The sequence below is a fragment of the Glycine max genome, chromosome 1 (assembly GCF_000004515.6).
Source record: "Glycine max cultivar Williams 82 chromosome 1, Glycine_max_v4.0, whole genome shotgun sequence".
NCBI lineage: Eukaryota > Viridiplantae > Streptophyta > Magnoliopsida > Fabales > Fabaceae > Glycine > Glycine max.
In genome coordinates this window covers 40,204,355-40,231,805 of record NC_016088.4, presented here as the reverse complement: position 1 = coordinate 40,231,805, position 27,451 = coordinate 40,204,355, and the positions used below count along the sequence as shown (strand labels likewise).

The window sequence follows — 27,451 nt, the reverse complement described above, 5'->3', positions numbered from 1 at the left end:
TTCTTCAAAGGATTTTGGACAGGTTCGATGGTCTTCAAACCTTTTGGTGAAAGGTTTGATGCTCTGGAGTTACAAATGGACATGCAATTCAATGAGATGGATTCAAGGATCACCAAGGTCAAAGGAGATGTCTCTCACATCCGCACATGCTTTGATCTACCACCACCACCACGACCATCATCTTAGATTTCTATTATTATTAGTACTTAGATTTCTAGCCGTGTATTTGGCTATATTATTATGACATTTAAACATTTAGTATTTCTTTTAATATTTTCTTAGTATGACTGAACATCTATGATTAATGTTATAAGACTATGTGGTTTATGTTTGAATTTGGGTTATTCATGTTTTTGCTTCATGATTGGTTTAGATTTTTTCAATGAATGTCTTGTGTATGATTAATCATTTATGTATGTTTTATATTTATTACGCACTTTGGCTTTTTGTTGCTACCAAAGAGGGAGAGAAAATAGGGATTAAATCAAGAACTCGCATAACTAAATAACTTAATTTCAAGTGAAGCTTAAAATCAAAAATAAAGGGGGAGAATATGGAGAATTAAGTGAGTGATCGACTAGGAAAAAGAATGTGTATGTGTTTCTTGATTTTAGGGTTGTCATCATCAAAAAGGGGGAGATTGTAGAAGCAAGCTTCATGATGATGAATCAAGTTGATTCAAGTAGTTTTGATAATGACAAAGATGATGACAAAAAGCCCAAAGAATGATTTCAAGATTGAGTCAACAAGTTCAAGATCAAGTTTAATTTCAAGAGAAGAAATCAAGAAGATTCAAGAATCAAGAGAAGTTGATTTCAAGATTCAAGAGAAGATGAATTCAAGATTCAAGAAAAGAAATCAAGAAGACTTCACAAGGGAAGTATTGAAAATATTTTTTCAAAAAAAACAAACATAGCACAGTTTTGTTTTTCAAAAGAGTTTTCTCAAATTTTCTAAGTTACCAGAGTTTTTACTCTCTGGTAATCGATTACCAGTTTCCTGTAATCGATTACCAGTGGCAAAGTTTGATTTCAAAAGTTTTCAACTGAATTTGCAACTTTCCAATTGATTTCAAAATGGTGTAATCGATTACAAGATATTGGTAATTAATTACCAGTGCATCTGAACGTTGAAATTCAAAATCAATTGTGAAGAGTCATATCTTTTCATAAAATGCTTTGTGTAATCGATTACATGGTTTTGGTAATCAATCACCAGTGACAAGTTTTGACTAAAAATCAAAAGATGTAACTCTTCCAATGGTTTTCAAGTTTTTCTAAAGGTTATAACTCTTCTAATGGTTTTCTTGACCAGACATGAAGAGTCTATAAAAGCAAGACCTTGACTTGCATTTCAAGAACAATTATTACAACTTTTCCAATTTACTTTTGAATATCTTCTTCTTCTTCTTCCTTTGCCAAAAGCTTTCAAAGTTTTCTGGTTTCCAAACCTTGTTCTTTCACAGAAAACAAAAGTGTGTTATTCATCTTTTTCATTCTCTCTTCTCCCTTTTCCAAAAGAACGAAGGACTAACCGCCTGAATTCTTTGGTGTCTCTCTTCTCCCTTTGCCAAAAAGAATTCGCCAAGGACTAACCGCCTGAATTCTTTTTATGTCTCTCTTCTCCCTTTTCCAAAAGAACAAAGGACTAACCGCCTGAATTCTTTTGTGTCTCCCTTCTCCCTTGTCAAAGAATTCAAAATGACACAGTCTGAGAATTCTTTTGATTCCTCCCTTTCCCTTAAACAAAATATTTCAAAGGACTAACCGCCTGAGATATCTTTTGTTTCCCCTTCACAAAGTTTCAAAGGACTAACCGCCTAAGAACTTTGTCGTAACACATTGGAGGGTACATCCTTTGTGGTACAAGTAGAGGGTACATCTACTTGGGTTGTTGTAACTGAGAACAAGAGAGGGTACATCTCTTGTGGATTAGTTCAAGTGGAAGGTACGTCCACTTGGTTGTTCAAAGAGAACAAGGGAGGATACATCCCTTGTGGATCTTTGCTTGTAAAGGCTTTTACAAGGTTGAAAAGAAATCTCAAGGACCGTAGGTCACTTGGGGACTGGATGTAGGCACGGGTTGTTGCCGAACCAGTATAAATTCTTGTGTTTGTCTTCTTCTTCCCTACACTCTTTAATTTCCGTTGTGCACTTTAATTATCGCTTTTACTTTTGGTTAAGTTTCTATTTCTGTACTTTACTTTCTTAACATTATAGTAAAAGCCTAATTGAATCTAGTAACATTAAGAAGGATAGATTTTTAATTAGTAAAGGTTCATTAATAATTTATTCACCCCCCCCCCTTCTTAATTATTCCGAGGCTACTTGATCCAACAAGTGGTATCAAAGCGGGTATCTTGTAGAAAGTTTAACCACTTCAAGATTCATGGTCTCTTCAAATTCTTTGTTTCCTGAAGGAAATTCCATCCATAGGCCACCTATCTTCAATGGTGAAGGTTACCACTATTGGTAAACCTGTATGCAGATTTTCATTGAAGCCATAGATTTAAACATTTGGGAAGCAATAGAAATAGGACCTTACATACCCATTGTAGTAGATGTAAGCACTAGCACCACAACACAAAAACCTAGAGGTAAGTGGACTGAAGAAGATAGAAGAACAATCCAGTATGATCTTAAAGCCAAAAACATTATTACTTCAGCCAATTACAAAGTTACAAAAAAGTCCTCAATTTTGGTGGTTGTGCTCTCTTTGATGATTCACTCAATTTGGAGTGTTTCTTAGTCCAATAGCTCTTAAGGTGGTTGGCCCCTTGCTTCTTAATACAAATTCTCCAATGGATGACACCAATCCTCCTTTCCAATTCCCTATTTGGCAACTCACAAACAAGGTAACAAGGAGACAAGCAATAACCAAAGACCAGAAAATGAAATGAAAGCTAAACCAATAGAGTTTTAACAAGACAAATTTTCAAGGATTATTCAACAATTAAAGCAAACAAAATCAAGCTAGGACTCAAAGAGAAACCTAGAATGGCTCTAGAGTAGAGTAAAAAAAACTAAAAAAAAAACTCAAGAAACCTCTAGTTTTGGCACTTGTTTTCACACTAATTTTCAATTGAAATTTCAAAACTAAGATTGGTATAAAATAGGCACCAATTATAGAACAAATTTCGAGCCAAAACAACAAGCACACTTCCCTTTCACTTCTTTTTTTTCCTGGACACTAATTTTCCTGCCAACTTGTGTGATTTTTCGTATTTTTTACTTTTATCCAAATCACTTGGTTCTTTTTTTATAATTTTGGTCCAGATGTCTAGAAAATTCAGTAAAATTTCAGCTTAAAATTCTTAGTGACCAATTCTCAGTAATATTTACAAGTTCGTGTGTTCAAGCTGCCAGCATCAGCGATTTCAACCTAGAAATCAAGAGTAGTGTTTATGTTGCTTAAGACTCAGATAATTACAATTTGTGTTTGCTTATGCTCAATTGTCTTGAATAACACAATTCAAGAGAGCTTAAGACTTATTTTGATTCACAAATCTAGCCACAACTCATCACCACAACTCAATTTCTTCATAGGCATCATATAGGAAACTTAGAAAACAAAACAAAGTTCAACAACAAGACTACTTCTAGGAATTGATTTAGAACATGTTATGAACTAAATAACATGCATGAATTAGACTCAAAATTCAAAAGATAGGCTAAGAATGACAAGAATACATGAACAAATGTATCTAGAATTCAATCAATAAAATCAACAAAATCAAAATTCAACACAAACTTAGAACCTAATGTGACAATTATTATGACTAAACATGACTCTAAGACAACATACATTAAGGGATTTACACTTAGATTTTTGTGTTTTTTTTCTAATCAATATTTTGGAAGAAAATTTAGATCTAAAGGTTCAGCACAAGGAGATTATGACTGAAAAATGATAGAACCTAAAATCAACACAAAAATATGATTCAAGAGTAGATCTATAAAATTTGAACCATAGAAATGTAAGAACAAGTGTAGATCTAAGATTTAATCGGTTTATTTTTTTGAATCTACTCTAAATGGAACCAAACCACAAGACAATGGAGGATATACATGGAGAATAAGATGAAGAACTAGGAATTAAAGTGAATTGACCAAACAAAAAGATAGAGGAAGCAAAAGAACATCACCTAGACGAAGATGCTCTTGATACCACATGATATAGATCTATGTATAGCTTGTAGGCCTTGGATCTTCTTCATCAATGGAGTCCTTTGCTTCTTGAAGATCAATGATAGCGGAATGAAGATGGAAGAAAGATGATTGGAGACACCACTTCAAGGAGAATATGAGTCAAGAAGAAGCTCACCACCATAGGAAGTCATGGATAAGAGCTTGTAGGTAGGAGAAGATGAGTGGAGGGAGAGGGAGAGAATGAGCGCGAAATTTTGTGCCTCAAATGACGTCTGAACCTTGAAGTGTAATTCTCAAATGATCAAAGTTGAAAAAATGCACACACGAGGCCTCTATTTATAGCCTAAGTGTCACCCAAAATTGGATGGAAATTCACTTGAATTTGAATTTGAATTGGTGGAGCTAAATTTGGAACCAAAATTTCACTAATTATGAGTAGTGAATTTTAGCTATGGTTCAGTCCACTAATCCAAGATCAAGTCCAAGATTCTCCACTAAGTGTGCTTAGGTGTCATGATGCATGTAAAGCATGAAAGACATGCACAAAGTGTGACAATATGATGTGGCAATGGGGTGTAGCAAGCAAATGCTCACCTCCCCTTTAGGATGGTCCAAAATTTAATTGGATTGAGTTTCTCCCAATTCAATTAAATTTCTCTCCCAATACACACACATCAAATAGTGCACTTAACGCATGTGAAATTACAAAACTACCCCTAATACAAAAATTAGTTTAGGTGCCTTAAAATACAAGGGCTGGAAAATCCTACATTACTAGGATACTCTCCCTACACTATGGAGCCCTAAATACAAGGCCCAAAAATAATGAAACTTTAATCTAATATGTATAAAGATAAGTGAGCTCATACTTAGCCCATGGGCCCAAAATTTACCCTAAGGCTCATAGAACCCTGGGACTTTCTTTTGTATCTTTGGCCCAATGTTCTTGGAGTCTTCTATCCATTGCCCTTGGGGGTAGGATTGCATCACAAGCTTCTAGCACCAAAGAGGAAATGAGCATGATGGTGAGGTATATGAATGGTTCTCTAAAAGGTGGTTCGAGGTACAAGACAACTCAAAGTGAAGATGCTATTGAGGGGTATGTCACTGCAAACTACGTGGAGAATATGGATACTAGGAAATCATTGTTCCAATATGTGCTCATTTTGTTTGGGATCGCTACTTGTTGAAAAGCAACCTTACAATTGGTGGTTGCTCTATCTACAACTCAGGCCGAGTATATTACTATTGCAAAAGATGTCATGGAAGCTATTTGACTAAAATAAATGATTGGTGAATTGGGAATTATACAAGGTTGTGTGACGATCCATCTTGATAGCCAAAATGCCACACATTTGACAAATCATCAAGTGTACCATGAAAGGATTAAGCACATTGATATCCATCTTCACTTCATTAGAAATGTGGTGGAATCTAATGAAGTTTGGATTGAGAAGATTGCTTCAAAAGACAATTTGGCGGATATGTTCACTAAGTCACTTCCTAGAGTAAAGTTCAAGCATTGCTTGGACTTGGTCAATATCTTTGAAACATAGTTTCATTTGTGGGAGAGCAACTCTATGGTGCTTGGATCGATAGTCTTCTCTGATTTGGAGTCAAGGCAGAGATTTGTGTGTCGGTGCCTCCAAATTGGTTTTGGGCCTTCTTTATCTCTTATTTTTTGGGGATGGATAGGATAGTTATTACACTTTTCCTTTCGTAAACTCCTTTTCTTGTTGTTGCTAAATCATGAGATAAATGGCAATAAGAATATAAAGAAGGTTGCAGTAGAAAAAAGGTTGGAGCGGGAGAAAAAGAGAAAAAAACGAGAATAACAAAAAACAAGAGTGAGGGATTGAGAGAAAATAGAATGTGGAATTGGGTTTTCTTGTGGGTTCATGTCAAACATTTAAGGGGAAAGAACCAAAGGTTCTTTAATGTATCTTGATCCAGATTTTGATTCGTAGTTGAGTTGCTCTCTCTGGTGGATGTAGTTCACATTGACTGAACCACATAAATCTTGTGTGCATTTTTTCTTCCGTTTTTCCCTTGTATTTTTCCGCTCTTTAAGTTTCAATTTCATGGGTATTTTCGTTTCTGCATTATCGTTTGCGTGTTGCTGTCATATGCGTTGCATAATACTGCAGTGTTCTGTTTTTGCTGCTATAATTTTTTGCATAAATTGCATCTGTTGAATTGTTCTACACTGTTGCATTTTCTTTGCTGCATAATTCATTTTACTTGTTTAGTCAAAATCTGTTAGTGCATATATATATATATATATATATATATATATATATATATATATATATATATATATATTTTATTGTTGTTTGGTTTTGTTTGTGTGCAGGAAATTTGGCTCTTCTTATTTGATTAGGACCAATAGATAAGAAGAGAGAGATAAAGAGAAACTAGAAGTGTTGATACGGTGTTTGTAATTAGTGGATATCCAGATATCATCACCTTATTTATAATGACAAGTATGTTAAAAAAATATCTAATCTACAAATTGAGACCTATTTCTTTGAGTTTAAAAGCACAACTAATATTAAGATTCAATATTGGTCGTAGAGCTTGAAGTGTTGATGAACTTGAAGAAAAGCTAAACTTGATTCTTAGAGAAAAGATTTCTTATTAAGTTTGGCCTGATTAGGCTTATCTTGACTCTTTGCTAGAAATGATTTTATTGTATTTTTTTATAAGATTATTGCTTGGAAATGAATAATTTGGGATTTTAAATCATTGTGGAAACGCTTGCAAACAGAATTTCGTAATTAAAGACTACCAAGATAACAATACACGTCACGATAAGATTCTCTACATGCACAAGTAATGGGAAAGTAGTGGGATTTCTTGCTTCATAACTGCGTATATTAATCTTAATGACAGAAAAATCTCAGCTACACATATTAAATAATATACAATAGTGTTGTTGATAATAAGAAACGTGCTAAGTCGTTCCACGACTTCATAAAGCTTTGGTCAACTGGTGAACCTTAAGGTATAAAAACATCATAAATAACAAAGGCTGAGGAATACAACCCATCAATTTTGAATTATTAATATAATTTAAAAATGATTTGGTGGATGCCATTAGCCTTTTCTTTTTTGGTAAATAATGTCATTAGCTTCATGCAAGACATTTAAGTGGTATTATGCATAGAGAGAGTAAATAATACATGCATTTACACGATTAATTAATAAAAAATATTATGTTTAATAATTTTATTAATTTTTATAATAATTATCTTAAAATTATCTTTATATATGTCTTTATCTTTTTGAGTATGTTTGCTTCAAGAATTAAAATTTGATTTTCAAGAATGTAAGCATGGGAATGTAACATTCTCATGTTTGTTACAAATTTTGAAAAATTATTCTTAAATGTTGTTGATTCCTGAAAAAGTTGTAATTTCCTTTTTTATCAGAATTTATTACACTTATTTTCACGAGGAGAGATAGAAAAGTCATATTCCCATGAGAATAAGACAAATTAGTTTCTAATATACAATAACTACCTTTTTTTATTTAAATTATTTTGAATTTTAAAAACTATTCTTAAGAATATTGAAATATAATCAAACACATTTTTAAGTATACCCAAAAATAATATTTCTGGTCATCATATTCTTGAGAATATAATTTCCAAAAATATAACATGATGCCTTGCATTCATATGCATCTTTTTTAAGCAAACAATGTTCATATCCGAAGCAACAATATCAATCAAAATAACTTGAAGTCGATTCCATGTCGACCAATGATATGACCAAATTTATATATATAAATGAGGGTGAAATTTTCATTTTATAAACCAGTTTTTATAAGTTAAACCATAACCTACATTCTAATGTGGTATCAATGTTTATCCTAGCAATTGTTGTTGGGTCTCTTGAGTTGTTATGTGACCACTCACAAATATTTAATCATGTAAATTTCATGGTTCTCTTGATATGTTTTGTCCTTGAAATGATGGAGATATTGGAGATCCCACATCGACAAACAATATGACTCAAATTATCAGTGAGTTTGATCTTGGGTGCTCACCAGGATTAGGATATGTCTCAAGACTCAATGAGCACAAAAATACTTATAAATCATTCACTAATAAGGTCCTAACATTGACAATAAAATTCAAACTCACATTCTCCTGAGATACAAGTTCCATCCTTCATAACTAGACCAACTTTTGTAGGTAAAAATAATATAAGTGAGAAATAATTTCTTACCTTATAAGTCAATTTTATATGAATGATACACTAAAAAACAGTCACAGAATAAAATTTTCTTTTATTCAATAAACAAAAATATTTTTTTTTTTTGTTTCATAGATAAGAACAAAACATTCTCCTAGTAAACAATTGACAGTGAACATATTATTCACAAGAAAGTTTAAATAATAATTAAATATATTTTTAATTTTTTTTTCAAAAAAAATTATTCCTACAAATTTCATTCCCAAAACAGAATATGTAGTTGCTGCCGGATGGTCCGAGGCATTGTTGCTCCATCAAGGACGGACAAAGCAATTTGCAGGGGCCCACTCCAACAACAAAACCCTCCTTTTAGTTATGTGCAAGTATAATTAATTGTAACACAAGTAACATTATCAACGGGGCAACATATTTACATTATCTGAATCATGACACGAACGAAGCATTGAGTGTTTGATATTTGACCTCAGCAAGATTCTTATATATCACTCTGACGTATGTGACATGCCATATATTATATATAGATAAATAAATAACAATTTCCTCATGTATCATTTTACATAAACTTTGACTTTGTAATTATAAAAGAATTTTATTGGAGTATACCATATGAAAAACAAAACGTGGAAACCAATCCCAGGTCATATGTTCTGCATAAGTTCTTTCCAATTGCAACTCTAACCAGGCACAATAATCTAAAAGATGTTTGTTCATCGGCTGCTTAAACATGCCAAGTTATCTGTCCTCCCTCTAATCACTTTCTCTGCCATAATTTTTCATATCTATGCAGATGGTATTGTCTACCATGATTCCCTACACTCTGCTGCTAATACCGAAGCTCCAGAGAAGTTAGAAGTTCACAATCACAGAACAAAAGGAATAGGGTCAACCCTTGTTCACATACCTTTACATTCCATTCAAGAGAAGGATGAAGCCAACAGTCGAAACCAGAAGGCTCTAGTTGCCCCATTCAATGCCACAGAAGAAGAAAGAATAGCATGGCTTCAAGGACAGCTGCATAACTTCAAGATCTTCAAGTCGAACAACTTGACCCGACAATTTAATGCTCGAGTTTTGGGATTTTTAGGCCGCAAATGCGAGGTTCAGTTTTTCATGACTTGGATTTCACCTGCAAGTTTATTTGGAGGGAGAGAATTGCTGTCTGTGGAAAGCATTTTCAAGAACCATCCCAAGGCATGTCTGATAATTCTATCAAGAACTTTGGACAGCAGACATGGCTACAGGATCCTGAAACCACTGCTTGATCGTGGGTTCAAAGTGCAGGCAACAGCCCCGGACTTGTCATTTTTGGTCAAGGGGACTCCAGTTGAAGCTTGGTTTCGTGAGCTAAGGAAGGGTAGAAAGGACCCCGGTGAGATTCCTTTGTCTCAGAATCTATCAAATCTGATAAGACTTGCAGTTCTCTACAAATATGGTGGTATCTACATAGATACAGATTTTATAGTTCTGAAACCATTAACAGGGTTAAGAAATTCTATTGGTGCGCAGAGCATGAATTTGGATTCTAAGCACTGGACCAGATTAAATAATGCAGTTCTGATTTTTGATATTGGACATCAACTTCTGCATAGATTCATCAATGAATTTGCATTAACTTTTGATGGAAACAAATGGGGACATAATGGTCCCTACCTGGTTTCCAGAGTGATTAAGAGGCTGGGGAAAAGACATGATTTCAACTTTACAGTCTTGCCACCTATGGCCTTTTATCCGGTGGACTGGAACAAGATAAATGGGCTTTTTATGAAGCCGAAAACTCAGGAAGAATCAAAATGGGTAGAAGCCAAACTGCTTCAGCTCAGAAGAAAGACTTATGGGATTCATCTATGGAACAAACATAGTAGCAGATTGACAATTGAAGAAGGAAGTATCATGGGAAGACTTGCATCAGATTATTGTGTCATTTGTAACAAATGGGTATAGTTCTTAGGTAATAGATGTTATAAAAAAGGTGGAGATTTTTTCAATCAGGGGAACCATATTATACTGTTAAAGAGCAAGACTATCAATATAAAAACTCTCATTTGCATACTTTTTTCTTATTCTTCAAACTGTACAGCAAACACTCGATTGTGGCCAATAACAAGTAACTTGGCAAGTAATAAAAGAACTTGCTTCCAGTCTTCCATGATATTGAATGTCTAACTTTAACTTTCAATTAAAAAATAGCTTAAAATCCAATACTCACTGCAATTTCGCACAGCTATTGTAACTGAAACGCAACCGCAACCATTATGCATTTATAACCGCATAACAATCTAAACCTTAAGTAGCATTTGTCTGAATCTATATTTTCCACATTTTTACAAAATGAATCCTGGCAAACTTAGGTCCCGTTCAGGGTGGTTTTCTGTTTCCAATTTTGAAATTATTAAAAACTAAACCTAGTTTCAGTTTTGAGTGTTGAGTTTCAGTTTTAGTTTTGAAATTCTGAAGTTGTTGTAAGTTAGAAAACTTGTATAGATTCTTGGGTGTTGTTTTTACTGTTCTATCAGAATTAGAGTTTCATTTCAGTAATCTGCAATAATCCTTTAATATAAACCTTTATTATGCTGATTACTAATACAAAACTCCAATTCTAATTGGAGAACTGCACAATCAATACTTAATTGAACTAGATCTATGTTCTGTCCAATACAAAAAGTCATGAAGCATAAATCCTAAGAAAAAGCCACCTTTTTTTTATATTCCTTTTTTCGCAAATTACTACTGTCTTTCCAATTCACAACTCCAAAACTCTAAAGCAAGATAACATAGTGTGTAAAACAAGATAAAGAAAGCACATTGACCTCGATTAAGGGCAATAAAAATTGAAAACTGATATAGCATAAGCACAAGCCGAATTGTGTATGTCACAATGGAATCATATATCAACAACTAAACCATGGAAGACACAAAATTACAATTCACCACCAAAATCAACCAGAAAAGAGAGACTCGTCAATTTCAATCTTCACCACCTCATTATCTTCGAGCCTGTCTTTTTTGGAAGGTGCCGGTGGAGCATAAGGCCTCAGTGGCCCTCTACCCTTCTTCTTGTCCTTTGGCCTCGCCTATCCAACCTCATAAAATAGCATAATATTAGAAACCAGAAAAACACAACATGAAAAACTAAAAAGTAAAAAAAATGAAGAAAAGTGAAAATGGGATAAGAGAATTACATTTCCAAATGAATGAGCGAAGCGCTTTCCCTTTGCAGTTTTCCTGTCCCCTCTGCCACAGTACACTGGGAGAAACGAAAAAAAAAAACGCAAAATTGGGAAATGGGGTGTTAAAATTCATACATAAAAAACCAAATTTAGTAAAAAGTTTGATTTTTTTTTATTGTTTTATTGTTGCAGAAATTACCAGAAGGGGTTGGGGAGAGAGTGGTGGTTGCAGAGGCTGAGAGAGAAGGAAAGGAAGTGGAGAGCGGTGAGGAAAGAGTTTGGGAGTGAGAGAAGGAAAGGTGACAGGTGGAATTGTGCAATTGAACGGAGAGTGGAGAAGGTGATGCTAGCAGTAGAGACGCCATGGCCGAGGATAACTGAAAGAGATAAGGTTTTAGAAGGGGGTAAAAAATGGAGGTGGCTTGCCATCTTCTACTAGCAGTGTAATTGGATCGTTTTGTACTTTTGTCAAATACTATTATCAACAATTTTCCTTTTAGTTTATATATACTAGATTAAATTACTCTTTTGTTTATTATCGTTTTACTATTTATATTTTTTAGTTTTTATAGATTAAAAATGATCTTTTTATTTTTATAATTTATATTTTAATTATTTTGTAGTTATTATTGTTTAAAAGTGATTTTCTTATAGTTTATATTTTAATTTTTTTTTAATTTTTATAATTTAAAAGTAATTTTTTTAGTTCTTATAATTTGTATTTTAATTATTTTTTAGTTCTTATTACAAAAATATATAAAAAAAATTAGTTATAAATTATCAATTATTTTTTATTACAAATTATATTGCGATAAATTAATTATGAACTATTTGCTAATATTTTTGTAGTTAATTGTAATTGATAAGGACTAAAAGAGAATTAAAATATAAAATATAAGAACTAAAAATATTAATTTCAAGATAGAGGGACTAAAAGAGGATTAAAATGCAAATTATAGGGACTAAAAAAATCATTTTCAAATTATACTGACTAAAATGTACAAATGGTGAAACTATAGGGATCAAATGAGTAATTAAACATATATAATATAAGGCTTAAACTAGTTTATACTAAAAGAGACATTTGCTTTTTATTTTAAAAAATCTATAATTTTGATTTTTTTATTTCAAAATATAGAAATATGATTCTCTTATTTTAAAAAATTTTGGTCAAATATTTAATTTTTCTGCACTTTATTTCTTTTATTTTGATCTAATTGAACCATGACATAACATATTCCTTTAAAGTACTCTCAAGAAATGATTAATTAATTAAAATGTAAGAAATAAAATAAATAAAATATAGAGAAAGTTGAGAATTGAATCAAAATTATAAATTTTTAAAAATATGAAAATCAAATGTCTCTATTTTAAAATTGGGCTTAGTGTGCACCCTAGTGGGCCTAGCCTCACTTACTAAGTGTTTTGCTAAGGGTGGCGCTAAGCACCGAGCTGTGGGCTTAACGCCCAATCCACTACATGTTACCTTTATTTTTACTTTTTACTTTTAACTTTAACTATTTTATCTTTTACTTACTAGTTTCCTTTTGTCCTTCTTTTTTGTAGATGGCCTCCAAGAAACATCAAGCCTCCACCAACAGACCTCAGGTTGCAGAGTCAACCTGGTATTCCACTAGATTCACCTCTGAGGTTGCTTGGCATAGATATTAGGATAATGTTCATCTCTGGAACATTTTTTCGGAGAGGAACATCCAGCTGGCCTACACCGACTATGACGAGCTCTTGGAGGAGCTCGAGAGGAGACATTGGGACAGGAAGCTCACCAAGCTTCCAGAGAAGAACATAAATGTGGCTCTAGTGAAGGAATTTTATGCCAACGTCTATGGTTTTGAGGACGGCTCACCAAAACAGTGCAACATCCGATTCAATGCTCAGACGTTGAACACCTTTCTAGAGACACCGGTGGTCCTTCAGGAGGGGGAGACATATCCTACCTTCCCCCAATTTCTACACACTTACCCCGACCACTAAGCCATTATGGCCAAGCTCTGCTTGCTTGAGGGTCATTTCATTCATAATGCTGAGGGGGCCCATGGAAGATCCTCAGGAATGACATGATGACTTTGGCTTAGACATGGAACCATTGCTCCCACCTCCCACACCTCCTACCTCAACATGGATAGGGCCCACCTAGTTTATGAGATCATCATGAAGATGGACATGGATCTGAGGCATATGATATCTTCTCAAACCAAGGGCATCTAGCCTGACACATTTACCTTCGAGTCTCTCAGCCCGTCATTAACTTGGTGTATATCCAAAAAAATTGCTTGACAACTCAGGGGTAGTCTTGTTCAGGAGGCTCCTCCTACACCACAACCTGTCGTCATTCCTCTAGCCCCTGTTCCTCCTTCTTTTTCTCAGACTTCCAACCTAGATGATCTCAGACTACAGAGCATCAATCAGTGCTAGCTTCTTCTACTGTTGAGCCCCCAACATATTGGCCTCTTGCTCCAGCAATCGATCATGTCTATTGAGGAGTTCCTCCAGTGCATAGCATGGCCCAGAGACCAGTCTGCTTCTACTGAGGGGGTGAGCCTATTGCTACTACCGAGCCCACTGATGTCACCACCAAGACAAAGCATGTTGCTGTTGTTGAGCCAGATACTACAGAGCAGGGACTTGACGTGGATTACATTGTTGATGTCTCAACGGATTAGACCATCTAATTCTGAACTTTATTTTATTTATTGTTTTCTTTTTGTGATATTACTTGCACTGCAGTACTTTGGTTTACTGCTTAATTAAGTTTTGCATGATAGATAATTATTTGGTATAATTTGGATTGATTTATTTGGCAACTTTTTTTTGAAGTATACGTAGTTGAATCAATTGCATGACTAAGATAAATTGTGCCTAATTAGTAATGTTTTGAAGTTTTTAATTTGTGAGTGAGTGCGCGCTGTTGTTCAATGATGGTTTTGTGAATTAAATATGCATGAGTGAGTTGGTTAGCTTGCATGACAAGAAATTGTGAAGATAACCTTAATGCTTCATAGTACTGTGTGAGTTGTGTGCACCTTAATTGTGAGAGAAACAACTGGTTTTATTTTCTTGATTTTGCATGATTCTTGAATTGCTTAAGTGCATACATGATATGGATATGATCAAGGCCTTGTTGTTTTTAGACTTCGGTCACTTGGCCAAATAGCTAACACTGTGGTAAATGAATAATTGAATCCCCTAAATGTGAATGATCGAGGCCGTACCCGAATCAAATAAACATTAAAATGTAGTAACTAGAAAGTGATCCTAGGTCGTTTCCCAACTAGCAATGATAAATCAAATGTTCATAACAGATAGTAGGAAATAGTAACAAATTGGGGGTGGGGGGGGGGGGGGTTGTTTGCTTTTGTAAATTAAATAGCGAGTAAAATTGAATTAGAAAATTATCAGAATTAAAATACGTTGCTTCCCCTTGATTCACAAGCAAGTCTCTTATCCTAGGTTGCAAGAATTTATCCTTTATCAGTGTAACCACTTAATCCAACCCTAAATTAAATTACTAGGCAAAATTTAACATAAGGCCTTCATTATGTGATTAAGCAACACATATACCAATTACTCATAAACGATCATTAAGCATGAACGTAAATTAAGCGCAGAGACAATTAATCAAGCACTAAGCATGCATGAATTAATAGCAACAAATTTAGAGTAATTAGTGAAGAGGAAAAACTGAACAAAATTTAACAGTAATAATAGAACCTCAAAGAGAAATGTGTTTGATCCTCAAGAGAAAGCAACGCTGGGGACTTAGCCTTCCATTAATCAATAGATAACGAACTTATAAATTGAAGAACGATATTTTATTGCTACTGGAATTACAAAACGAAAAAATGTCTCAAAGAAAAACCTAAAACTTAAAAAAAAACAAAAATAGGGGAGAGAGAAGAGAGAAGAGAGCCTAAACTAGAACCTTGGTGCTGTTATATAGTTTTCCTGCCCCAAAGCTTACAAATCTGTTTTAAATCCAAGTCCATAAATAAAATCAAATCAAATCTAGATAAGATAAAATCTAGATGAAATAATATCTAGATGAGATCAAATCTAAATAATATCTAGATAAGATAAGATAAGATCTAATTTTGTAGAATAAAATAGTTTGTCCTCTTCAAATCCAAGCCCAATTCTGGATTCAAGCCTAATGCTTCATTAATTCCTGAAATTAGATTAAAAACATCAAATTAGCTGAATGAGCCCAAATAATAAAACTGCCTAATTAATTTGATAATTAAAATTAATCAGCACTTAAAATGGTGCAAAAAGGGTTAAGAAATAGGAGAAAATATTGGCACATCAGTGAATAATTTTGCCATTGAACCCTAAGCTAAATGCTTGTGCTTTTGTTGTACACATATACCTTATTTAGTTTTTAGGAGAGCATTGTTATGGATCAAGACAAATTTGTTCCAAATTTGGGGAGTGTCTTAGATGAATTTTGTTGCAGGGAAGTGAGTAACAAACACATAGAGAATCAAAACCATATTCCCTTGTAGTATCTATTATTAAAAAAATAGCAAAACAACAAAAACAAGGAATAAGATATGAAGGTAAATACATATCAATAAAATCTCTGTGTGCTATGAATTGTGGCTTGATACAAAGGTTTGATGGTCATGAGCAGAAATTGATTCTTCAAGTAGATAGGGAATTTAGAATGCTCTCCTAGAACCTGTATGTTTGAATTCTAAAAAAAAAACCATGATTCCTTGTTAGCCCAACCAAGTTACAAGTCGAATAAAGTCCTTAGTGATCCATATTATGTGTGTGCAATTGCATTGATTAGATAATGTGTGAATATGAGATTTGTAATTTCAGTCAGTTTGAATAATAGACACACAACTAAAACACTTGTGTGTTGAGTGAAACACTAGCCTTGCAAGGAGTGAAGCATGATTAATCTTCTTTAATGCTTGTCATGCTTGCTAACCTTTTCATTCTCTGAGTGTATTGTTTGCATAATTCCATCATGAAACCATGGCATGTACGAACATAAGAATTTGAAATTGAACTTGTTTGAAAGGTATGCAGTTATCTCAGTTGTTGCGATTGGTTACAGCTTAAACATTGTCATTGGTCTAACTTGGTATAGTTTTAGTTTACTTTTGCTTAAGACAAGCAAAACTTTAAATTTGGGGGGAGTTTGATAAGTGTTATGCATATGTCATTTGTATACTGAAACCACATAGAAATTATCTCATTTTCTTCTATTTTATTGCTTATTTTGTGTTAAAACAATAGGAACTTAGCTTCTTCTAAGATTTCATCCAGAAGATGCTAAAGTTAATGATTTTATAATAATTTTGGTTGAATTTTGTGTAGAGTTGTAGCAAGGGAAAGGAAGGGGATTGAAGAACTAAAGTGTTAGATTCAAGGCGACCTCTTCACTTAACGAGTCAGAACCGCTCAACCCAAGCAAGCCGCTTAGCGCAAGAAGCCACATTGGAACACAGCTGTCACGAGCAAGCGCGCTAAGTGTGCATTCTACAGCTTAGCGCGTGACCACTTGATCCAGTTGGACATGCAGGCTCAGCACGAGTGTCGCGCTAAACACACAGGAAAGTTATGATTGGTCCATTATTTGGTGAAGCATATAAAAAAAAGGAAACATTTGATTTCCTTAGCCATGAAGAAACCATAGAAGCTGAGGAACAAGAAGAATAAGAAGTAAATAAGCCATTTCTCTTCAAGAGCTCTGGCTGATCCGTTTCACTCCATTTTTCTTCCATTTTCTTCCCTTTCATCCCACTTTTATATTTGTAAGTATCTCATGACAATAAGAGGCTAAAACCACCCATTGTTGGGAGCTTTGCAAACCAAACTCTCTTTGATGTAATAATTCTTAACTATCTATTAATATGATGTTGATATTATTGTTCATCTCTGTGCTCATTCACGTGTATTTGGTTTGATCATCCATTTTCATGAACTATTTTAGGATTTAGGTATTGGGAAATGTTTATATGCTATGAATTAGGGAAGAATATCTAGGTAATCCATGTCTAGGGATAGAGTGGTATTGTCTAGCCTATTTATGCATCTATGCTCGTAATGCAAATTATTGAATATAACTCTTAAGAGATTAGGAGTGATATTAGGTGATTTAGACTCTCTCACTTAAGAGATCATGGTTAGAGTATGTTAGAAGGTGTGAGTAATAATCATATTCATGTTAAAAAAAGAGAAAAATCTATTATGATTACATCAAGAGTAGTTCTAGTATGTGGAGCCCCAACACGTTCCTTAACTCATCACCAACACCATCTCACAACTTCGAGTGTTTGTTTTCTTAACCTTTCATGTTCCTTGCTTTGAAGTAAATTCACTTAGTTATATTTGTAGTTAATCAATGAACAAGATTCAATTTGAGTCACTAATTGCTTAATCGTTAGATATTTATAACTCTGAGTACAAGCATGGTCTCTGTGGAATTCAATACTCGATCTTACCGTTTTAATACTACTTGTACAAATTGGTATGCTTGCCAAGGAGTTAACACTAGGGAACACAATAGGTTATTGTGTGTGTCAAGTAACAGGTGCTACTAAGAGTGAAGCATGTAGAGGCTTGTTGAAAGAATACTAGGGTGAGCCTACAAAGGCTTAGAGAATGTTGGTTGTAGTAGCCCGGGGAGGCTTCAGGAAAGAAATAATACTTAGCTGTAGAAGCTTATGGATGCTTTAAGAAAGAAAGAACACCACAAGGTGTAATGTCCTTGATTGTTGACTTCTTAGTAGCTCACACACTACAACACTTCACTCAACATCTTTATTGGTTAGAACCCACCACCAGTTAAAACCCTCTATAGGTAACCCTTTTTGAGACCTCGATAATTAGCTCTACCTACTTCTAGAATGAATGATCGTCCCAAAAAACCAACACAAAATTTTTTAGTGTGATTTGTCCTTACTCACACACTTATCAAGAAACTTCCAGAAGGTCACTTATCCTATAATTGCTCAAAGCCAAACATGCTTAACTATGGAGTTCTTAAGTGATGAGCTACCAAAAAGTAGATGCATCTTGTTGGTATAGGTGGTACCAATTAATTCCTTTAAGTCATTATCAATTGTACAATCTCATACCTGCACAACCTTTGAATCCTTCTCATTTTTGTGTGATTCGTCATGGATGTTACACATGGTGCTTGATCTTAGTGGCAAGCCTACAACTATAGGGACTAGATGTAGCTTAGGTTGGGTGAAAAAATATAAATCCTTAGTGTGTTGTTTCCTCTCTTACTACTTATTTATTGTTGTTAAGCAATTAAAATATGTTTTTACGTAAGCCTATTTTGTAACTTAAACTTGATCTTTGATTAAAGGGTTCTTATAAAAATATTTTATCATTGAGAAGTAACTCCTACTTAGTGCAACCAAGTGAAAATAAAAAATTGTTAACAAATTTTTTATTATTTATGAGTAGGTTATGAAGTAGTAGCCAACATGTTTACTTAGTGATTTGTCATAGTACTTATCATTAAATACAAGAACTTGTAAGGAAATGGGTTACTCCTACTAGTCTTCTAATTCTCAAAGTAGAACAACTTAAGAAGCAATTCAAAAGCTAGTGTGTTAGTGCAAAATGAGCCAGATCAGGAAAGCGTCACTATTCAACCCCCCCTTCATCCTCTTCATACCCCTCATCTTCTCCATGAGAAGAATTAAATGATCTGTCCTCTCTTCTTCGTTCTATATTTTCAATCCTCACACTTAAAGCTTCACTACTCTTGTGTATTCTTCTCAAACTCTCCTCATTATCTTTTCTCATTGTCTCCATCCTTTCTTCATTTTCATAACTCATTCTTCTCATTTGATCACAAAGTTTGATCATCTTTGCCATGAGCCTTGCGGTTTTTGGAGATGGTGGAGTAGCATTTCCACTTGTATAAGCCATACCTACAAGTAAAACTAGTGCACAAGTAATAAACATAATAGGACCTTTGTCATACCCTAATTTCATCCGGGGACTATCATTCATAGATGCTTTTGATTCTCGCTAGCCAAACTGTGTGGTTTGACACCAGTTACTGCACAAAATGAAGGATTATACCAAAAGGAGGAGGCAAAAGGGTCTTTTCATTGAGTTTCCTGGCCCCTAGCTTGCCTAGGCTAGCCTCTGTAGAAGCAAAGCTTCATGGTGAATCAAGAATGATTCAAAGATGTTTTGATGATAACAATGATGATAACAAAAGATGATGACAAAGGTGATGACAAAAAGCTCAAAGGTCAATCAAAGAATGAGTTCAAATTGTTCAAGATAGAATCAAGAACAATTCAAGACTCAAGAGGAAAAGTTGAAGAACACTTCAAGATTCAAGAGGAAAGTTGAATTCAAGAATCAATATTCAAGGATCAAGCTTCAAGAATCAAGATCAAGATTCAAGATTCAGGAATCAAGAGAAGACTTAATCAAGATAAGTATGAAAAGGATTTTTCAAAAACTGAGTAGCACATGGATTTTTCACAAAACATGTTTACCAAAGAGTTTTTACTCTCTGGTAATCGATTACCAGATTGCTGTAATCGATTACCAGTAGCAAAATATTTTTGAAAAAGTTTTCAAATTGAATTTACAACGTTCCAATTAATTTCAAAAAGCTGTAATCAATTACAATGTTTTGGTAATCAATTACCAGTGCCTTTGAACGTTGAAATTCAAATTCAAATGTGAAGAGTCACTTCCTTTCACATAAAAGCCTTGTGTAATCGATTACACTGATTTGGTAATCAATTACCAGTGATTGTTTTTGAATAAATCAAAAGATGTAACTCTTCAAAAGGTTTTTGACTTTTTCAAATTGGTTTTAAGTTTTTCTAAAAGTTATAACTCTTCTAAATGGTCCTCTTGACTAGACATGAAGAGTCTATAAAAGCAAGGCTTTGTTTTGGATTCATTCATTCATTCAATCTTTTAATACACTTTTCCAATCAATCTTATACAATCCTTTACAAGCCTTGAATCTCTTCGAACTTCTTCTTCTTCTTTGTGCCAAAAGCTTTCCAAAGTTTTCTGGTTTTCTAAACCTTGAAAACTTGTGCTATTCATTCTTTTCATCTCTTATCCCTTTGCCAAAAAGAATTCGCCAAGGACTAACCGCCTGAATTCTTTTTGTGTCTCTCTTCTCCCTTTTCCAAAAGAACGAAGGACTAACCGCCTGAATTCTTTTGTGTCTCCCTTCTCCCTTGTCAAAGAATTCAAAATGACACAGTCTGAGAATTCTTTTGATTCTTCCCATTCCCTTATACAAAAGTGTTCAAAGGACTAACCGCCTGAGAATTCTTTTGTATCCCCATTCACAAAGTATCAAAGGTTTAACCGCCTGAGATCTCTGTCTTAACACATTGGAGGATACATCCTTTGTGGTACAAGTAGAGGGTACATCTACTTGGATTTGACTGAGAACAAGAAAGGGTACATCTCTTGTGGATCAGTTCTAGTGGAGGGTGCATCCACTAGGTTCAAAGAGAACAAGGGAGGGTACATCCCTTGTGAATCTTTGCTTGTAAAAGGATTTTTACAAGGTTGAAAAAAATCTCAAGGACTGCAGGTCGCTTAGGGACTGGATGTAGGCACAGGATGTTGTCGAACCAGTATAAAAACTCTTGTGTGTTTGTCTCCTTCTTCCCTACTCTTTTATTTTCCGCTGTGCATTTTAATTTCCGCTTTTACTTTCTGTTAAGTTTCTCTTCTACTCCTTATCCTCTTAACAACATAAGTAAAAGCCTTAGAAGAGTAAATTTTTAATTAGTAAAGGTTTACGAATAATTAATTCAACCCCCCCTTCTTAATTATTCTGAGGCCACTTGATCCAACAGCCTCTAGCTCGCCTAGGCTAGCCTCTAGCTCGCCTGGGCCACCAAAAGACTTCCATGTTAAGTAACCAGCTCACCTGGGCAAGCCAGTTGCTTCATAGCTATGTCTGCCATGGTCTCAAATGGATGTTTTTCCTATAAATAGGCGTGAAGGGAGGCTGATCAAGGGGTGGAAGGTCTAGAAGGTCAGGAATTGAGAGAAGAGAGAAAGAAGAAGAAGAAAGAAGAGGAAATGAGGCCAAAGTGCTACCGAATCGCGACTGTGATCATTCCTTACTTAATTTCTTGTTCGACGTTCTTCGTGCGACCGCCAGTTAGTTTTTGTTTTTGAGGATTGAATGTGATCTATGTACCCTTAGGGGCCCCCCTTGTTGTTTTGTGCACATTTATCTTCTCCATCTATCATCGTCAATCTCAATTTCTTTATAAAGTTCAATCTTAAACCGATCACTAAGTGTTGTAAAGTTGTCTTTGAAAAGATTAAAAGTTAATAAACAAAACCAAGATAAAACCAACGCATAACTAACTTTTTTTTTTTTTATTTATCAAATATCACTTGAGATTGTTTCAAGGTCCAATGCCGTAATGATTCTCTCTGCTTTTCATCAAACATCACTTGGGATCATTTCAAGATCCATGCCTTAACAATTGTCTCCGCTTTTCAAATTTTAAAACATCGTTTCAAGGTCCAATGCCTTAAACGACTTTTTGTTTGCAATTAAAATCATTCTTTCAAAAACATAAAATAAATTTAACACACAAACTTTCAAACTTAAAGAACTACGTAGGTCTGAATTCCTCATTGCACCTGAGGATATGTAGGAGCAAGGGCAACACCTTTGTCGACCCCAAAAAATAAAAATAAAAATTTAAAAAGGGAAAAGTAAATAATTTTGAAGTCACGTTGCGAACACTTGATTAAAGGCTTTCGTTCCTTGTGACGGGCGCGTGGGGTGCTAATACCTTCCCCATGCGTAAACAACTCTCGAACCCTTATTTTCAATATTCGCAGACCTCCTTTTGGTTTTTCTAACGTTTTCCTCGAATAAACGTTGGTGGCAACTCCTATGCGTTTTCTTTTTTAGAAGACATACCTTTTGGCATTTCGCCTCGCCCTTCCGCCGTAGGGTAGGTTGCGACAGATGGCGACTCCACTAGGGAAAGAATGTCATGAGCGTTACACAATTTTCATGATTCAAAACCTTTTGCATTACTAGATACAAAGCCTACATTTACTACATTTCAAGATGAAGGTTGCATGCATCTGCATCCCAAAAATCATGTTCATATTAGGCTATAAGTGCATAGATTTCTCTTTATATACCAATTTCCCAAATCTAATTCCCTATCTTTAGAGTTTAGGATGAGAGGCCCTCTCAAAGAGTCAACCTCTTGCCTTCTTATAAGGTTGAACCGTTTTGATGGAAGCTTGCTTGTGGAGCTTTTATGGAGGCTAGATCTTTGAGCTTCAATGAGGTCCTTTAATGGTGGTTTTCCACCATGGAGATGCAACGGAAGACAAAGGAGAAGAGGTGAGAGGAGGCACCATCCACTAGGGAATAAGCCATGGAAGAAGGAGCTTCACAACCAAGATGAGACTTGGATAAGAAGCTTGGAGAGGATGCTTCAATGGAGGAAAAGAAAGAGGGAGAGAAAGAGAGACGGGGGAGCACAAAATTGAAGGAAGAAAAAAAGGGAGAGAAGTTGAACTTTGAGTTGTGTCTCACAAGACTCTCATTCATCAAAGTTACAACAAGTGTTACACATGCTTCTATTTATAGACTAGGTAGCTTCCTTGAGAAAAATTCCTTAAGAAGCTTCTTTGAGAAAACTTCCTTGAGAAGCTAGAGCTTAGCTACACACACCCCTCTCATAACTAAGCTCACCTCCTTGAGAAGCTTCCTAAGAAAATTCCTAAAGAAGCTAGAGCTTAGCTACAAACACCTCTCAAATAGCTAAGCTCACCTCCTTGAGATGAGAAGCTAGAGCTTAGCTACACACCCCCTATAATAGCTAAGCTCACCCCCATGAAAAAATACATGAAAATACAAAAAATTCCCTAATACAAAGACTACTCAAAATGCCTCGAAATACAAGGCTAAAACCCTATACTACTAGAATGGCCAAAAATACAAGGCCCAAACGAAGGAAAAATCTATTCTAATATTTACAAAGATAAGCGGGCTCATACTTAGCCCATGGGCTCGAAATCTACCCTAAGGCTCATGAGAACCCTAGGGCCTTCCCTTGGATCTCTGACCCAATCTACTTGGATTCTTCTATCCAATGCTCTTGCGGGGTAGGATTGCATCATTCCCTCCACCTTGGAAAGGATTTGACCTCAAATCCCGAGGTTCTTCATACTTTGGGCTCCTTCCCTCAACACCTGTAAAAAGAACAAAAACATATGTATTAGTGGTGTTTGGTATGTTGAAGTAAGGTATGAAAATCCATTTCCTGGGCATCTTCCCATGAAGGAACATGGTTCCTCACCAACTCAATGAGAGGTGCTACAAGTATAGAAAAATATGGGACAAACCTTTTGTAAAAGTTTTTTAAGTCATGGAAGCCCCAAATTTTTCTTATACTTGGTGGAGTAGGCCACTCAGGAATGACCTTTATTCTCTTAGGGTTCATGGAAACCCCTACCAAAAAGTATGACAAACCTAAGGTTTCCCATATGAGTACCTAAGTTTGTATCAAAACCAAAAATAAGAACAAACCTACCTAATGAATCCCTATGTACACACACCATGAAGATGTTAGGTGTACGAGTGATTTTACAAAAGAGGGTTGCACCACTCAAAACATTCATCATACCACCTATTTTAGGGACTTGGTGCCTAATAATACCTATTTTGGGCACCAACAAAGCACAAGGATTTAAGCTCTTACAAACCAAAGCCTCATCCAACAACTTCTTTACTTGAGGAATAAACTCAAGCCCAAGAGCTGTGGCAATGCTAGCAAGTGTCTTTTTACAAAAGAGAAAATGTGGAGGTTGTCTAAGAGGGAAATTTTCTTTAATGTTTTTATTTATTTCAAAATGACTTTCCTTCTTAGCTAACCTCTTGGAGGAGACACTTACCTCCTTACACTCCTCCTTAACCATTAAAGGTTGTCCTTTTTCTTGGGGGTAGATTTCTTCACTAGATTCTTCCCCTTTTGCTTCTTCACTTTCACTAGAGGAAGGTGAAGTAGTAGCCTCATCTTGACTACTATAAATGTCCTAGCCCCTCATAAGCATGGTTTTCTTGGTGGGACATTGAGAAGTAATGTGTCCTCTTCCAAGACATTTAAAGCACTTTATGGAGCTATTCTTCTCTTGCATACTAGCCTTAAGGGGTTGTTTTTCTAGTGTCTTCCTCTTATCATCTTTGGGCTTAGAAGGTGTCACCCCTAAGATGCCTTGACCTTGGTCTTTCTTTGGATAAGAGTGAGAGCCATAAGATTTTGAAGTAGACTTCCTTTTAAGTTGTTGCTCTACCCTTATTTCCCAATCTAAGTTAGCCTCTACATTGTCCTTCCCGTGGAAGTATGGGAGGTTAATGTTAGCCTCTTGAGGATTTCTTTCCTTTTCTCTACTATGGGAGTGGGGTCTAAGATGTGATCTATGCCTTCCTTCGTAATAGTCACGAAGTTCTTCACTTAGGCTCTTGCAAGAGTTATGACTACTATAGGAGGCATGCTTTTCTCTTTTCATTTCTTTCATTATTTTTCTTCTTTCTTCCTATCTTATTTTCTTTCTTTCATCTTGACTTATTTCTTCCACTCTTTTTTTTTCCTTTTTCTTTTCTCTCTTGTTTTTCTTTCCATAACTTGAGGGAACTCAACTCATCTAAGATTCTAGATAAAGGGTCTTTATGACTAGTACCCTCGCCATTAACACTAGATGAATGATGACTCATGTTGGTTCCAAAGTTGTGGTTCTTTCTTGTTTGAGGTTTGAAAGCAAAAGGTAAAAGAAACTATGGTTGAAACTAGCCAAAATAAACACTAAAAGAGGTGTGAAAGATAAGGCAAAAACTAATTGGTAAAAGGAAAGCTATCTAGGCGGTTTGACAATGGAAGGTAAAAGAAATAAGCTATGAAAGTAAGCAAGAAATGTAAACTAGACGAATCCTAAGAGTGTTTGGATGACCACATTTAAGGTTCCCAACAAAACACTCACAATCCTAAGGGAAAATTGCCTAAAATTATTACACACAAAGGGAAGTAGGGTGACCTATTGGAGGCTCCCAACTTACTTCCTATGAAAGGCCTTTTTGTTACAAAATTTGAAAGCAATGAAAGTAAAGTAAATTGTCAATTACAAAATTGCAAAAAGGTCCTCAATTTTGGTGGTTTTTCTATCTTTGGTGATTCACTCAATTTGGAGTGCTTCTTAGTCCAATAGCTCATAAGGTGGTTGGCCCCTTGCTTCTTGACTCAAATTCTTCAAGGGATGGCACCAATCCTCCTTCCAATTCCCTATATGGCAACCCACAAACAAGGAAACAAAGAGACAAACAATAACCAAAGACCAAAAAAAAATGAAATGAAAGCTAAACCAATGGAGTTTTAACAAGACAATTTTTCAAGGATTATTCAACAATTAAAGCAATGAAAAGGACATAGAAGCAAGCTAGGACTCAAAGAGAAACTTAGAATGACTCTAGAGTAGACTCAACAAACCTCTAGCTTTGGCACTTGTTTTCACAGTAGTTTTCAATTGAAATTTCAGAACTAAGGTTGGTATAACATAGGCACCAATTATAGAATAAATTTTAAGCCAAAACAACAGGCACACTTCCCTTTCACTTTTTTTTCCCTGGATACTGATTTTTCTGCCAACTTGTGTGATTTTTAGTATTTTTTCCTTTTATCCAAATCACTTGGTTCTTTTTTTTATAACTTTTTCCCGATGTCTGGAAAATTCAGTAAAAAGTTCAGCTCAAAATTCAAAGTAACCAATTCTCAGTAATTTTTACAACTTTGTATGTCCAAGCTGCCAGCACCAGCGATTTTTCTTAAGCATGGTATATTGATTGCCTTGGGCTTACTTTCAACCCTCCTATGTATGTTGAACTCACTAGGATTGTTTACCACAGTTTTAGGAGTTCAATATTCACTTAGGATCAACATTTTATCCAGCAATTCAACTCAAATTCACGATAGACACAATCATAAGGAAAGCTAACAGTTCAAGAAAAGGTTCACAATCAAAGACACTCTAAGAATTTTGCATGAACATGTTAAGGACTAATTAACATGAAATATTTGACTCAAGTCAAATAATAGGCTAAAGAATTTCATACACTCATGAACAAATGAGTTAGACAAAGAAACAAGAAAATAAAATTCAGCACAACATAAGAAATCTTATGTGACAAGTTTCATGACTAGACATGACTTCTATGACAAAACTACAATAGGTGAACAAGTCACTCTAGATTTTTGAGGTTTTCTTCTACTTTAATATTTTTGTAAGAATTTTATGGTTTAGGTTTCAGCCACAAAAAATAACAAGACAAAACTCAAAGGAACCTAAACTCAACATAATTCATGGTTCAAGAACAAGAACAAGAAATTTGAACCATAAAAAATCAAATCTAGCTTCTATAACAAGTTTAATCGGTGGAAACTCTAAAGAATCATGTTAACAAAATTTAGCACAAGACATGTGAGGAGATACATAGAGAAAAATAAAGAAACAACAATGGAAGAGAAGGTAAAGCAAAAAAAATTAATGGAGGTTTAAGGAGCACCTACTTGAAGCTCTTGTGCTCTGATACCACTTGATGGAAGCTTGCTTGTGGAGCTTCTATGGAGGCTAGATATTTAAGCTTCAATGAGGTCCTTTAATGGTGGTTTTCCACCATGGAGATGCAGCGGAAGACAAAGGAGAAGAGGTGAGAGGAGGCGCCATCCACTAGGGAATAAGCCATGGAAGAAGGAGCTTCACCACCAAGATGAACCTTGGATAAGAAGCTTGGAGAGGATGCTTCAATGGAGGAAAAGAAAGAGGTGGGAGCACGGAATTGAAGGAAGAAAAAAGGGAGAGAAGTTGAACTTTGAGTTGTGTCTCACAAGACTCT

The 27,451-nt window shown here is 35.0% G+C and overlaps 2 protein-coding genes across 2 annotated transcripts; one reads left to right on the top strand and one right to left on the bottom strand.

The window, feature by feature from the left end:
* The first annotated feature begins 8,956 nt into the window (after positions 1–8,956).
* On the top strand, positions 8,957–10,417 carry LOC100781975 (lactosylceramide 4-alpha-galactosyltransferase). Its single transcript, XM_006573286.4, has one exon. The coding sequence runs from the start codon at positions 9,068–9,070 to the stop codon at positions 10,307–10,309; it is 1,242 nt and encodes a 413-aa protein (XP_006573349.1). The 5' UTR covers positions 8,957–9,067; the 3' UTR covers positions 10,310–10,417.
* Positions 10,418–11,183: 766 nt separating this feature from the next.
* LOC100783058 (30S ribosomal protein S31, chloroplastic) lies at positions 11,184–12,015 on the bottom strand. The gene is made up of 3 exons (NM_001361103.1): positions 11,735–12,015; positions 11,548–11,612; positions 11,184–11,439 (listed from the first exon to the last, which is right to left on the bottom strand). Exons 1-3 carry the CDS (start codon positions 11,898–11,900, stop codon positions 11,305–11,307), a joined length of 366 nt encoding a protein of 121 aa, NP_001348032.1. The 5' UTR covers positions 11,901–12,015; the 3' UTR covers positions 11,184–11,304.
* Positions 12,016–27,451: the final 15,436 nt, after the last annotated feature.